The 15,852-nt window shown below is 34.4% G+C and overlaps 1 protein-coding gene across 1 annotated transcript in view; it reads left to right on the plus strand.

Moving 5' to 3' along the window:
- The window catches only part of LOC125656415 (inhibitor of nuclear factor kappa-B kinase subunit epsilon-like), a 67,724-nt gene that overhangs the window by 46,445 nt on the left and 5,427 nt on the right, over nucleotides 1–15,852 (plus strand). Inside the window, exons 15-16 of the mRNA XM_056144777.1 lie at nucleotides 2,546–2,639; nucleotides 8,247–8,320. Coding sequence (XP_056000752.1) covers nucleotides 2,546–2,639; nucleotides 8,247–8,320 — 168 coding nt within the window. The remainder of the gene's footprint in view (nucleotides 1–2,545; nucleotides 2,640–8,246; nucleotides 8,321–15,852) is intronic.

Raw genomic sequence — 15,852 nt, forward strand, 5'->3', positions numbered from 1 at the left:
ATGGGGTGGGGGTGATTGAGGTATTTATTAACTGAAATTAACTGCCTCAATTTTTAGTTGACTCACGTAGCGAGATACTACTTGGCATCGTGTCCATCCTGCGGATTCACCACTTCACTACCACTTTAGCTGATACACAATTGAATATCATTTGACTGGCAGTGTATGTTTTATTAAATAAAATTATTGCAGTACACATAAAATTCTTAATAATGTCAATGGAATGCACATGTTGTTTGTGAAAGAATGTGAAAATACTTAAGAATCGGACATCGACCTAGGAGGTCAACAACTGAATACAGTAGGGAGAAGATAAGACTGTGGATATGAAAGCAGACACTGCATGTCTTTCATTGAATTTAAAATTTGTTAACATGGTTAATAAAGTAAGTGGGGAAATGATTGCGGTGGTTTTAATTATGCTATGTTCACGGTCGGGGATTTTTCCACGAAATTAAAACGACTGCTCATTTTTCAAGTGTGACACAATACGTTTTGAACATATGTCATAAAAGGAGTAGGTACAGTTTCTAAAGTCATTTATTGGCCCAAAATATCGATGATTTCACTTGGAGCTTAAACCCTGACGTTGAAATAAGGAATAGATTAGCAAACCCAAAATCCACTCAGTTTGATCAGCAAAATGATTTGTGTCATATGATGAGAGCTAGAAGTTGGCTTAAAATTGCAGAAATGCCATTTTCAATGAAAATATCCACAAATTCAGGTGGTTTTCCTTTCAGAAAACATACAGCGCATGCGTCGAGCAAATTCATATTCAAGTATGTTTTTCACCTTAAAATAATACACAATATATATCATTTTCATTTTGCTCGACAAATGCGCACATCTTTTCCTGAGTATGTATGACATTTGACAGTTTTCAGGCTTATTTTGAAAAAAAAAGGCGGGAAATGTCTTATTCATGATGTCATAATGCCATCCAATTAGGAATTCCATAATGATTTTTTTGACATGTATACCTGGCATATATTTTACTTTCTTAAAACGCTGATTAAGGTTAATTCCAGACACATTTTACAGAGAGAATTTTTTTGGGCTTTTTCATGTATACAATCGTACCTTGTTCTTTGAATTCCACGAAAATAAAATCACCGCAATTAAACCAATATGAAAAACCGCAAACTTTTAGCACTGCGAAATTAAAACCACTTACAGTATTAAAATTTTAGCTAAACAATAATGGTGAAAAACTATTGAAGCCTATCAAAATAATGATATTTTTAATCGCGCATGAATATGAAGGGTAGGGTTAGAACTCCAGTTAGACGAATAAGGACTTCGATACATTGCATTTAACTTAATTATTTCCATGAAAATAAATGATATTGTGATTCTTAATTGAAATAATATTCCAACAGAATTTGACGAAAATATATCTGAAATGAATTAACGAATCCTATATTTGCTTTGTTTAAATAAATGAATATCATTTACATACGTATGTGGTACATGAAAGAAGGAAGAGTCGATCAAGATATTTGAAGACTTCAAGAGAATAAATTTGTATCGATACCTTCTACAAATTGTGTCCGGGCTGTTTTGTCTCTTGCGGTAGACTTTTGATATTTGACATGTACCGATAAGTGATCATCTACTGCATATGTGCTGGGTACCATGGATAGTGACCTTTGATCTTGAACTTTATTACACAACCATTGAAGCTTTTATGAGTAAATTCCTGAAGCCGATGTGTCATGTTCCTAGTTTGTGGCATTGAAATCCATAGATATCTAGTTAAGCATGATAATACTTATGCACGTACATTTTGTTTTACCATTCAGAGTAAGCTTAAAAGATGGTGCTGTGCGTATATAACCTCCACCCCTTGTTTGAAATCTTGAGGCCTTTGATTTGTACATGTACCAGCGCTTGTTCTTCGCTACATGTACATGTATAAGGGTTGAATTCATAACTGAAGGCTCTTTCATTTTCCTATCATTCAGAACTTCTCCCCCACTTTTTAATCAAACAATAGTTATGTTTTGTAATAATAAAAATATTTTATTCTATTCTTTGAAATTGGTGAGTGATCTTGAATTTTCACAGTTGATGATTCTGACATTTGTACTTTATAAATTAAATTTCTGATAAAATAAGAAAGTTTACTTTAACCCTTAAATTACACACAGTCACGTTCCTTTTTCATTTTTGTCTTGCTATTAATATCGATCCTTTCACTTTGGTGTTCTGAATGACAATGAACGGTGAACACATGGTGAATACTTTGTGAATGGTGAATGCACGGTGAATGATTTGTGAACGCAAAACTGTAAATGGAAAGCGCACGGTGAGTGCAATGAGAGCATATGGTGAACGCACGGAGAGCGAACGGAAAACGGTAAAGTAGAACATTTCAGGGACTGTAATTAAATATAACACTCCAATAGTTCATTCAACAATGAACAGTACTAAACATCAGATGTTAATTAAATATAACACTTCAAGATTTCATTCAACATTGGAAAGTAGTGATGATGCTGCTGTCCTTATGTAATGTATTATCTCATCTATTTTTAACAAGTGCCTACATAAAGGTGTTAGAGGCACACAAGGAGATGGATACTGCCAATACTGAGATATCCAGACAACTTCAAGAACTGATCAGTAATGTCAAGGTCAGTGCTAGACTTAAGTGTTTTACAGAGTCAGATTCTGGTAAGTTATTCACATTATATTGCATGCTAGACTTAAGTGTTTTACAGAGTCAGATTCTGGTAAGTTATTCGTATTATTGCATGCTAGACTGAAGTGTTTTACAGAGTCAGATTCTGGTAAGTTATTCGTATTATTGCATGCTAGACTTAAGTGTTTTACAGAGTCAAATTCTGGTAAGTTATTTGTATATTGCATGCTAGACTTAAGTGTTTTACAGAGTCAGATTCTGGTAAGTTATTTGCATTATTGCATGCTAGACTTAAGTGTTTTACAGAGTCAGATTCTGGTAAATTATTCGTATTATTGCATGCTAGACTTAAGTGTTTTACAGAGTCAGATTCAAAATGCATTATATACCGTATTTATCTCAGAAAAGTGTAACTCAAACAAATTGTGAACTTTAGAATTTATTAGAATATGTGTGCAATATTATGGGCACGGCTGTTATGAATAAATGCAAATCAAATACAACATGGGCAATGGGCCGCCAACAACGATCATGCCCCAAAACAGATGCAAGATAATTATATACACCAACAATCAACATTAAAGCTACACATACAACCATGTAGCTAGGTCATGATAAAAAATCAAAGGTCATGATGATAGGTCAAAGTTCAAACAACATCAATGTTCAAAGTTCACATTTAGCACAACCAAATAAGTTCAAAGTTCACCACAACATCAAAGTTCACTATATAGCAAGCATTGACCCTGGGAGGTGCAGAGGTCAAAGCTTTATAATATTTACATCCAGATTGCCGCTTTTACGCACATGTTCACTGGGACAAGGTTCACTCACATCAGTTTAGGAAGCATCGACCCACGGAGGTCCAGAGAACCATCTTCAAGTATACAAACTTGTGCCGGATGTAACAGCTAGCTGTACCATTTCCTTAAACACTGATGCTCGGACAGCAGCTACAACAGAAAAGAATCAAAGTACTTAAAGTACTCGTGGGAGTTGAACATTGTGGAAATTCAGTTAGAACAGACAGCACTGGAAGGGGAGGGGAATAAATGACTGAATATTATCATGATTTTAGATACAAATCAACTGTTGTTGTTTTTCAAAGCGTTACAACAGCAAACATGGATAATGGAAGGCCCATGGACCACAACGATCCTCGAGTAACTGAAGTCGTGTTGTTGTTTTCTAGAATTTCACCCCTTTATATTCTCATGAAAAATGTGACCACATATTATGGCCCAAACATTCAAATCAATATGGTTATCAATGCCTTGCAGTTATGAAGAAGTTTTTCCCCTGTATATATACATTCAAGTTTAATCCTAGTTATAGCTAATTCTAAGGAGATTCATTACTTGAAAAGGTAGTCCAATATGCTAAACTGTCCCCTGAGTATACTACAGTCCTGTAGAGGATCAATGGAATGGAAAATAATTGTATAATAACTCAAAATAAATGAAATGCAAAAAAAATTAAAAATTGTCGGGCATCGGAAATGCACAAGCTGAGTTGCGCAAGGAATGGGCATAGAGGGAACCGGCAGAAAAGTTTTCAAGAATTATCAAGCAGGGAGCAAAATTTTGCGTACATAAATTTCAGCCGACTTAAATCCTTTGTGACCTTGAACTTTAACCCTTGACCAAAGTCAATAGGCTTCTTTGTCTCATCAAGGGCGATAATCCATCTAAGTTTAATTGAGATCCTATAATTTGTTAAAACATTATAGTGCCGAAAACAAAATTTTCTCCAAATTTCAGTCTATTTATAGCCAGTGACCTTGACCTTTGACCTAGTGACCCCAGAATCGATAGGCTTCCTCATCTTACTGAGGGTGACAATCCATCTAAGTTTGAATGAGATCATATAATTTGCTCAAGAGCTATGGTGCGGAAATGAAATGTTGATGCGTGCCCGCCTGCCCGCCCAAAGGCACTTCATCAGATCATAAGCCGAGTTCGACTTCATCGCAACTCCGCTAAAAATGAAACACTAGTCAAATAATGTTATTTATTGCCAAGGTATTTGGGATATTATACTGTGGCTCAAACAGGGGGTGAATGAACCTGACAGTATGGAAAGCATATAGTGGAATCAGACTTGTGATGCTGGAAATCTATAGTGATTAATAAACTATACATGTACAAGATCCATAACTATTTTTTTTTTCAGTTTGTGAGGGAGAATCCTCATGTCTCTTTCATCAGTAGACAAATAAACAATGTGTTTTGACCAGAGCAATTTCCAATCCTTTTTGCAGCATAAATTCAACATTGTGGCAACTGGGTTAAACTTTGATAGTGAAGTAATACATGGCAGCACCTTATCCCATGCTCTTAAAATTTCTGTTTGACACACACTCATGACATCCACTCAAACATTAGAGAGTGCAGCAAAATCCCATTGTAATAGGGGATTCAAAATGGATAACTGGTACAAAATATGGTACATACTATTCAAAAAGGATAATGGATTTGACATATTGATGTCTTGGAAAAGGAAATTCTGACATCGGGGCTCTAAGCGTTTTCAAACATTGTCATTTGATAAAAGTGTTCTACATTTTTAAAAATAGAGATTAATATGTCTTTACATACATAGGTGAGAAAGTTTCCATTATTCCTAGTCGAGACATACCATGTATGCGCAAAAAATTCATAAACAAATATCACACTACTCACGTAGAAAATGTGGACCTTACCGTCATCAAGCGCAGCGAAACACGCCGTTTCGAGATTATAGTCGACGAAAGCTCGGTAACAGTAATGAATAAGGTACACTCATTTTGTATCTATTTTGTGACTTTCTTTATTAAAAGGAACAGTTCTCTAAAGTGTAACGTGCACATTACTACGTAATTCAATAACTTGAAGCATGAAGCAGTTTCACTTTGCCACCGGATATAAGAAATTTTATTTCGTATTCCGATCCCAATCGAAAGTTGTTGACTGGGAATGACGTGTTTTAATTCAATCTACATGTAACATCAAGCATCTTTTATATCACATTAAAAAAAATCCCAAATATATACACATACACAATGTTTTAGAGTTATTTCTTGTAAATTTTCTGAGGTTTCGCACCATATTCGATATTTCGCGCCACGGTGTCAATAGGGCTTGTGTGCAGTTGTCGTTCGTTTCCCTATCAATGTTTATAGGTGACGCTGCGCTACAAACGACAATTTTCAACCTTATCTTTTATTTTTCTATGTCTATCAGTATCAATTTGATCGAAATCTTGTATTCAAATTGATTTGGATACAATATCATTGCATTTATTTACATGTCAATTATCAAAATTAGATTAATTCAGAAAAGTTACATGGATTATTTAATGGCGGATGTTTATAAAAGTTTATGTTGATTTACCTAGGAGTAAATCAGCTGACACAGAACCCCCACTGACGACCACTATACAAATCAATACAAATTACTGCGCAGAAAAGTGCGTGATGACCCAGGGAGATTGAACATAGTTCAACTCCCAAAAAGCAAAGCGAACATATCCATTCAAATATGGGCTGGGTTGGGTGGGTTAACTTACTTGTCTTATTTTGCAAAGAAAAAGTAGTTTACATTTGGACCAACCTCATTCAACAAGTCTTTGATTGAAAAGGAGGCAGCGGAGGCTGACTCAGGGGAACAACTCTCATTTGTTACATAAGTTTATAGGCGGATCCAAAAAAACTAAACACGGGAAATGAACACTTTCTTCGATAAAAGCCTCCAATTCATATCGAATTGGGTGTGATAATATTAGAAAAAAATAGTTCTTTTTACTTCTGGACATTAAGGAGGCAATATACCAAACAGACATGACTGAGATTAGTCTGTGAATAACATGTATAACCCTTTCCCAGCATTGATTTGGAATGTACGAAGAAGCATTGAAATCAAAAGTAGTGTCTCTGAAAATAAATGTTCTTTCAATGTGATTTTGTAGCATTTGATTTTAATAAGTTTCAGATAATGCTATTTTAGTGGCACTATTTAGTAGCACTATTTTGAAAAATGTTTTTTTAATTCTCATGAAATAAATGTTCCTGTGAAACTGAGAACAGAAACAGTGTCCTTTCAATGCTATTTCAATGAACACTTTATATTCAATGCAATCTCCATGGATATTAATTCCACTCCCTTAATGGTGTAGGCATTGACTCATTCGTCAAGAAAACAGAATACCAGTTTGGGCAAACAACCATGATTTATTACATATATATATATAACAGCAAGTACAACAATTTTGTAAATCAAATGACATAATCATGGTTTTCTTCTCTCCTCAGGTGAGGATGTACAAACTAAACTACATTAAACAATACACATATTCAGTCACACACACACATGAAGGAAAAAAAAATCAATATATGCACCCAGGGGTACATAAGCCGAGTTGCATGGGATACATTGTAAAGTCAGGAATGATGTGGCATATTTATAATTGTGAAGAACTAATTTCAGTTTTAAACTTTTCAAGTTACTGTCCAGAAACCATATTTGTCTGAAGTTTTCAATCTATTTTTGGTCACTGTGCTTTGCTGGTATCCAACAATATAACCAAGTTTCATTTGATTCAAATTAAAAATTTTCAAGTTATTCTCTGGAAACTAATTTTTTTTTTTTTTGGAATTTTAAATCTATTTTCGGTCACTGTGACCTTGACCTTTGACCCATTTTCTCCAAAATCAATAGGGGTCTTCCTTACCTGGTACATAACAATATCTTTAAGTATCATTTGATTCGGATTTAAACTTTCTGAGTTATCATCCGGAAACCAAATTTTTCTGAAATTTTCATTCTATTTTCGGTCACTGTGACCTTGACCTTTGACAATTTTTCTCCAAAATCAATAGGAGTCTTCCTAACCTGGTACCCAACATTATATCAAAGTTTCATTTGATTAGATTGTAAACTTTTCGACTTATCATCCGGAAACCAATTGTTGACGCCCAACCGCCCGCCTGCCTCACCAAACCAATAGCCGAGTTCAACTTCATTGCAACTCGGCTAAAAAGAAAAGAAAAAAAATTTTAATTTACAACTGACGTGGCCTGATCGTTCAAAGAATATTATGCAGCTAACTTGAGATGCTTAGGTTAAGAATATTAATAATAGGCATTTGATTGGTCAATTAATTGTTATTTTTTGGAATTATGCAGATATAGAAACTGATTGGTAATTAATTACGTATAAAGGTGGTGCTCTTACTTGGACAACCAATTTGATAGGTTGTTGATTACGTAAATAGGGGGCACCCTCAATTGCCCCTAGGGGGGTCCCTATCAGGCTTAGATTTGTTATTACATAGGCAAGCAATCATATAGTTTTCTACTGAATATTTCTAGATTAGGTGTTTTGAGCTCTATGCCAAATTACCTAATGATATATTAGAAATGTTTGTGTATTTATGATTTTTAAAAATTTCACACTCACAAACTTTGTAAATATGATGCTTGGTTCTCAGGTGATCATTAAGGCCCATGGGCCTCTTGTTTATGTTAGAATCTGATTAGAATCTGATTTTGTTAAGTTTATCATAGAATCTGTTTCTGTTAATTATTTATCTGTTTCTGTTAATTATTTATCTGTTTCTTAAGGAGCCTCCTCCTCTGCCTTCAGTGCAGAAGCCATCCATGAAACAGAGACATTTGTCTGAGCAAGTCAAAAACAGGTCAGTACTTTCTAGCCAAAGATAGGCTAGATTTATGTAGAAAATTAGAGGCACACTATATGTTAAAAGCTTAACAAATTTTAATAAGAAAATTGTCGTTAAATTTTCACATTTTTATTTTTCTCTCTAAGAACCACTAAAGTAATTTCAATGAAACTTTGCACAAACATTCTTGTGTAAAAGGGATTCAAGTTTGTTCAGATGAAAAATCATGCCCCCTTTATAGGGGAGATAATAAAAACAAAGAGGGGCAAAATTAGGATGGGGTGATTTAAAAATTGTCTTCTCAAGAACCACTCATCTAGAAAAGAGCAAACTTGTGTGAAACATTCCTGACATAGTGTAGATTCTAAAGTGTTGAAGTATGGCTTATGGGGATAGGATGGAGCCACATAAGGCATCTTTTAAAATCTTCTCAAACAGCAGGACCATGATTAGTCATATTAATATGCAAGTATCATCAGATAGTGCAGATTCCAGTTTATTCAAACCATGGTCGGGGGGGGGGGGGGGGGGGGGCCACCATAACAGATCAATTAAATGGCAATGTATGGGAATTTTGTTTTTTAAAAAAATCTTTTAAAGAGCAGCAGGGCAAGAAATACTTATTATATACAAGTAATAGTTATATCTATATACAAAGAATAGTTATATCAATATACAAAAATCCTTAAGTGTATGGAGCGCCAAACTAACATAAACTCAAATGAATGAAGATATCTTTGAATATTTGAAGATATCATTAATTCAATTATTGCGCATAATAATTAAAGTGATGCATGCATCACTTCAATTATTGCTCTCATCACTTCAATTGATACAGATATCAATTCAATTATTGTGCACATCAATCCAATTGAAAAGAGCAATAATTAATTTGATGCATGCATCATTGTGGTGGAATTATTGCTCACAAATATTCATTAGGGCTCTGTATAAATGATTTGATGATCTCTTTAATTCAATTGAATGTATCTTTAATTATTTACAACTCTTTTGTATTAGGAATTAATGTGCACATCAATTCTTTTAAAGAGAGCAACAATCCATTAATAAAAGAGATAATTAATTCAGTTGATATGTTGAATTGAAGATATCTCTTAATTATATAGGTGCTTTCTCTAAACAAATTATTGCATGCATCAAGTGAATTAATGATATCATTAATTCAATTGAAGAGAGCAATAATTTTTGGAGAAGGCTTATATAGGCTGCAAGCCTGCTGCCTAATCCATTTATGTTTCATACATAATAAAATATTGTTTTTAAATTAAAAAAAAATTATTAAGTGCATTATTTGAATTGATACACACTACAATTCAATTGAAGAGAGTAGTAATTCAATTATGTGCGCATTAATTGAATTATTGCTCTCTTCAATTCAATTGTAGCCCTCATCAATTCAATTGTTAATATCTTCAATTCATTTGAAGAGAACAACAATTCAATTATAGTGCTCATCAAATGAACAGAATAATTAATGCTATCTACAATTCAATTAATGCTCGCAATAATTCAGAATTGAAGATATCACTACAGTGGAACCCCGTTATTACGTTTTCCATTTTGTCACGATAAAATAACGTAATACTGGGGGCAACGTAATAAATGTTCCCAGTTAAATCCGTTAAAAATACCATTTGGAAATTGTATATCGTCCGTTGGTACTCCGTGAAGGGGTGTGTGAATATATCTTTACTGTTTCTTTATTTAAAAGACTATGATACTTTGTTTTATTTACATCTTATCTTTAATGTCCGTAATTCTTCATGTTCTTATCCCTTTTCTTTATTTCGGTGTAGGATACATAAGGATGTTTTGATAAACGTTGCTTTTTCTGCATTCGTTTGGACCACCATTTTGTTCAACTTAAAACAATGCGTTCATGTAAATTTCTCTCAATAGCTCGTTCCGGTTCGTATTCAACATTCGTATTAAAAAATAACAAAACATCGTTTTTATTTTAAGTTCTCTAATTACATAATACACAACACAATAAAAAAATCCCACCCAAAAAACAACAAAACTATAGACACAAAACACACACTTCTCACCAACGATAAACACGGAGAACAATTTAAGCGCAATCCACATAAAAAAAAATATAATGATGCACGAAGATTTCATTTATAACGCTAAATGATGGCACTAAAATCACGTTCGCATCAAGGGATTTTAAAATATTCACTGAGGTAAATGCCGTGCACGAATCGGCCGATAGATTGGTGTATGCATGTCCAAACCACAAACAATTTTGTCACCTATGTCCAAGCAGTTACCCAAGCGGTTGTAACATTGCTACGATAAATCTTGTCTTTTTTGTTTGGTACCAAAGCTGTCCGTGAATAGAGTTTTAATAGCGAAGGTAATCACACTATGCTGAACAGGCAGGTGGTTGAGAAATTATTTCTTTGATTATCAAAATATGAAAAGTGAAGTAAATTTCATAGAGTACAATTTCTAAATAAACATTATTTAATTGTTTATCACTGGCTTCTATACGGGGTATTCACCTGTATTGATGTCGCTATATCTATCGAAGTGTGATCAGTCAAGCGTCTCTAATCCCCAAACAGACCAGGAAATTTACGTGGTGACTGCCTCAGGCAGTCAAGGTGTGAATGGCTTATTATTTTGAGAAAACACTATTGTATAATTAGGGGTTTATTACGTTTTTGTCGGAATTTTTACAACGTAATACCGAGTCCCGGCATTTTAGGACAACATAATAACGAGGTCTATTTTATATAGGTTTGTTAAGAAATGGTTTTGTGCTTTGAAATTCCAACGTAATATGCAGACTAACGTAATAAAGGGGGAACGTAATAACGGGGTTCCACTTGAAGAGGTCTTTTAATTGTGCACATCAAATGAATTGATGATATCTTCAAATAATATTCCTCAATTATTTGAGGTGATGGTAATTTGACATTTCATATAGATAGTGCCGATTCAAGTTTGCTTGAATCATGGTCCCAGGAGGTAGGATGCCTCACCCTGTCTCCTGTGACTATGATTCAAACAAGCTGGAATCTGCACTAGCTGATTGCATACTATTCATAGCATCACAATCATCGCAATAAGGGATAAAAGTTTTACCTAGGAATATGTAGTAAAAAACTCTAAAAATCTGAAGAACCACTGGCCATGATATTAATATGGCACATGGTGTTAGAGTGGGGCTGGAATAGGGATTCAAAGTTTTATGTAGGAAATTTAAAAAAAATTCTTTTCCAAGAGTAGTAGGACCACACAATTATAAAAATATGCAAACATTCTCAAGTTGTTTGGATTCAAGTTTTTTTCCCTTCAAATTATGGACCCTTGGATTGGGGTGGACCTATAAGGCCAATTCAACTTAATTGATAGATTATCATTTTATTTTATTTTTTGCGAAACTTGCAATGTTCGGTAAATTTTTATGTCCGACTCCAGTATTTACACTTTTTGTTTACTTTTCCTGTATAGCAATGTGAAGAAAACAGATAAAGTTTTCTTAATTTCTCGCATTCTTACGGGCATAAATCTTTAAGAAGTTTGGTATATTTCTGTGTAATTAAAGCTTAACCTGGAATTCGTTTGTGAAATACGCATAGATTGATATCCATCTGGCATGAAATGATGCACTTCTGTTGACAAAAACTCGTTTGTAATTAATGTCTTTCTCAGGAAATAAAAATTAAAATCCTCCCACCCGCCCCATACTTTTTGGTGACCCTAGATGATAATCTACTAATTAAGTTGAATTGGCCTAATTGGGGATCAAAATTTACATATTGCACAAACATAGAAAAAGAATCTTTAAAAAATCTTCTCCAGAACAGCATTAGACCATGTTAGTAGTATTAATATTGAAGTATGGATTAAGTTCAGTTAAGTTACAGTACAGTCAACACCACCAATCTCTTGTTTACTGCATTCCTGCAGCAGGAAAAATCTAACGCGGCAATCTAGAGGTAACTCGGGTAAACCAGGTTCTCATCGCGGGATGACTATCGGCTACCTGTCCCCGTCGAGGTAGAATTTGTTGAAAAATTTGATCGATTTGTACTGTTAACAAATGTGAGTTATGTCCCTTGATTTTATTACTTGATGCTTTAAAGTTAGGTTTTCAAGTTGATCTATTCAATGAAATATTGATGGATTAGGGATTTATTTATCTTAATTGTTTTGATTATTTTGTTTAATCATTTCAATGTATTGTATTTATCAATCAAGATTACTGATTGCAAGGAAGATCATGATTACTAGTATTTTAAAGTAGTATCGGGGTTGGGTAGTTTTAAAAAAGGCACAACGAATTACATCATGGATTTTGTGTTATGCATGACTACGGTACATGTATTAAGGAGGAATGGTACACCAGAGAAATTTGATATGGATGGAAACTGGAGGAAATGTACAACAATATTTTGAAATTGAAAACCTTCAAATTTACTTTATTTAGTCAAAACATGTAATTTTAGTAGAAAGCAATCTGAAAAAAAATTAAAAACCCCTGCAGGGCTTGAGCCCGAGATCTACAGTTCAGCAGTTGACATACTAACCTACTGAGCTACTCAGACATGCAATGACTTTTGAAATGAATAGACAAATATTGCTGATATTTATTATACCCCCCGCAACAAGTTGTGGGGTGGGGGGGGGGGGGGGTATACTGGAATCGGGTTGTCCGTCTGTCTGTCCGTCCGTCTGTAGACGCAATGGTTTCCGGACTCTAAAGCATTATCCTTTCCACCTACCATCACCATATCATATATATGGACTACCCATGGGATGAAGATGTTCCCTATCGATTTTGGGGTCAAAAGGTCAAAGGTCAAGCGCACTGGACATCGAAGTAGCAATATGGTTTCCGGGCTCTAAAGCGTTATCCTTTCCACCTACAGTCACCATATCATACATATGGACTACCCATGGGATGAAGATGTTCCCTATCGATTTTGGGGTCAAAAGGTCAAAGGTCAAGCGCACTGGACATCGAAGTAGCAATATGGTTTCCAGGCTCTAAAGCGTTATCCTTTCTACCTACAGTCACCATATCGTACATATGGACTACCCATGGGATGAAGATGTTCCCTATCGATTTTGGGGTCCAAAGGTCACGTGCACTGGACATCGAAGTAGCAATATGGTTTCCATTTAAATTCTTTAATGGCTTTTTTCATCGCATGGAGATGCTGTGTTCCTAGATACCTTTTGGATCATAATACTGAAGTTTTACCTATTACCAACACCCTTTTGGAGATTGGGGTAAGCGGGGGGTATTCTTAGTGAGCATTGCTCACAGTACCTCTTGTTTATTCATGTTTTAAAAGGAAGGCAGCCATTATCATGATGTAGAGTACCTCCTTAAAGAAAATATGCCAGGAAAAATATTTTTTGAAAATGTATAATATATTCCCATGCGAGGTTAACACAAAGCCTGAGAGAGAGAGAGAGAGAGAGAGAGAGAGAGAGAGAGAGAGGGGGGGGGATGGATACAGATCCCCCCCTCGGGAGGCACATTTCCTACTATACACATAACCCACCCACCCACATACTAGCATTCACAAATACATGCACAACCCAAAAACTTATAGAATAGTTTAGATGTATTACCAGGTAATTCATTTACATGTACATCTAACTTATTATAATGCAGTACACAGGCAGTCAGAGTATACCTTCAGAATAGTTTCATTTGATGTGTGACCTGCATATGAACAGAGTGAAACATTTTACATGACAATTTAAAACCAATAGGCCATGGTATAGGGGATAAAAACATTTCGAATATTTGTGTACAAATGGTTATGTCACAGAATTTGATAAATGTTTCAGTCCTGAATATTTTGTTATTTCCAGTACGGGGGGTCTCGGTTAATCCAATAGCCAATTGTCAGGGAAAAATTACCAGATTAGCCGAATATTTGATTAGCTATTTTTATTCACAAAATCTCTTCAAATGTACATTTAGGGTTTCACACTGCAATTCTTTCACTTCAATATTACAACGAACTATATTGTAACTTCTGTTCTATAAATGTTGTACATCCGGTTCACAATGGCAGCTGTTTGTAGTAAATTAAAGTGGACAAATTCACGATTAGATAAAGTCTAATAAAAGTAAGCGAAACGACAATAAATCAATATGGATAGGAAAAAAGTAATGATATGTGATTGATCCATAGCTAGAGCCAATTACATGTCCCTAACATTAGCTGTTTCAATTTTAAATGATTCTCAACCTAATTTTGTAGTGTATTTAAATTAGATAGCGATCTCAGTATTCATTTTGATTATTTAATGCTACAGATATCCTGGTGTTGTCAGCAAGAAAATAATGTACTTTGTAGGATATTTCAGTTTCAGAATTAGGGTTATAGATTTATTTTAATCATTAATGCTTAATTTTGAAATTCATGTATGTAAAAGAAAGACATGTAATTTGCACGTTTGGTCCCAGCTGACCAGAAAACTACACTGTAAGTCATGACAGAAAATTCAAGGTATAGATCTCTTCGACATGTTATCTAATATTTTCTAAACTTTAGTTTCAAATTAATTTCTAATATAAAGATATATATAGAGATTGACTTTTTTAAACTTCTGATTGCCAATCACTAAATTCCAGCACATGCAACTCGTGAACGTAGATCGCATCGGCTCAATCTTTGAAACAAATTATGTTTTAAATTGTTGATTATACCTATAATATATATATTTGTTCTGAAATACTTTGAAAATTTTAATTCACAAATATTAAGAATTGCATTGTACAGTGGAACCCTGTTATTACGTTTTCCATTTTGTCACGATAAAATAACGTAATACCGGGGGCAACGTAATAAACGTTCCCAGTTAAATCCGTTAAAAATATCATTTGGAAATTGTATATCGTCCGTTGGTACTCCGTGATGGGGTGTGTGAATATATCTTTACTGTTTCTTTGTTTAAAAGACTATGATACTTTGTTTTATTTACATCTTATCTTTAATGTCCGTAATTCTTCATGTTCTTATCCCTTTTCTTTATTTCTGGTGTAGAATTCATAAGGATGTTTTGATAACGTTGCTTTTCTGCATTCGTTTGGACTGCCATTTTGTTCAACTTTAAAACAATGCGTTCATGTAAATTTCTCTCAATAACTCGTTCCGGTTCGTATTCAACATTCGTATTAAAAAAATAACAGAACATCGTTTTTATTAAGTTCGCTGATTACACAATACACAACGCAATAAAAAAAAATCCCATCCAAAAAAACAACAAAACTATAGACACAAAACGCACACGATACCCAACACTTACACACTTTTCTCACCAACGATAAACACAGAGAACAATTTAAGCGCAATCCACATAAAAAAATATAATGATGCACGAAGATTTCATTTACAACGCTAAATGATGGCACTAAAATCACGTGCGCATCAGGGGATTTTAGAATATTCACAGAGGTAAATGCCGTGCACGAATCGGCCGATAACACAGGACAGTTTGATTTGTGTATGTATGGACGAGATTTACGAACAACCAAGCTGCATGTCCAA

This window comes from Ostrea edulis, chromosome 7 (genome assembly GCF_947568905.1).
Source record: "Ostrea edulis chromosome 7, xbOstEdul1.1, whole genome shotgun sequence".
Taxonomy (NCBI): Eukaryota; Metazoa; Mollusca; class Bivalvia; order Ostreida; family Ostreidae; genus Ostrea; species Ostrea edulis.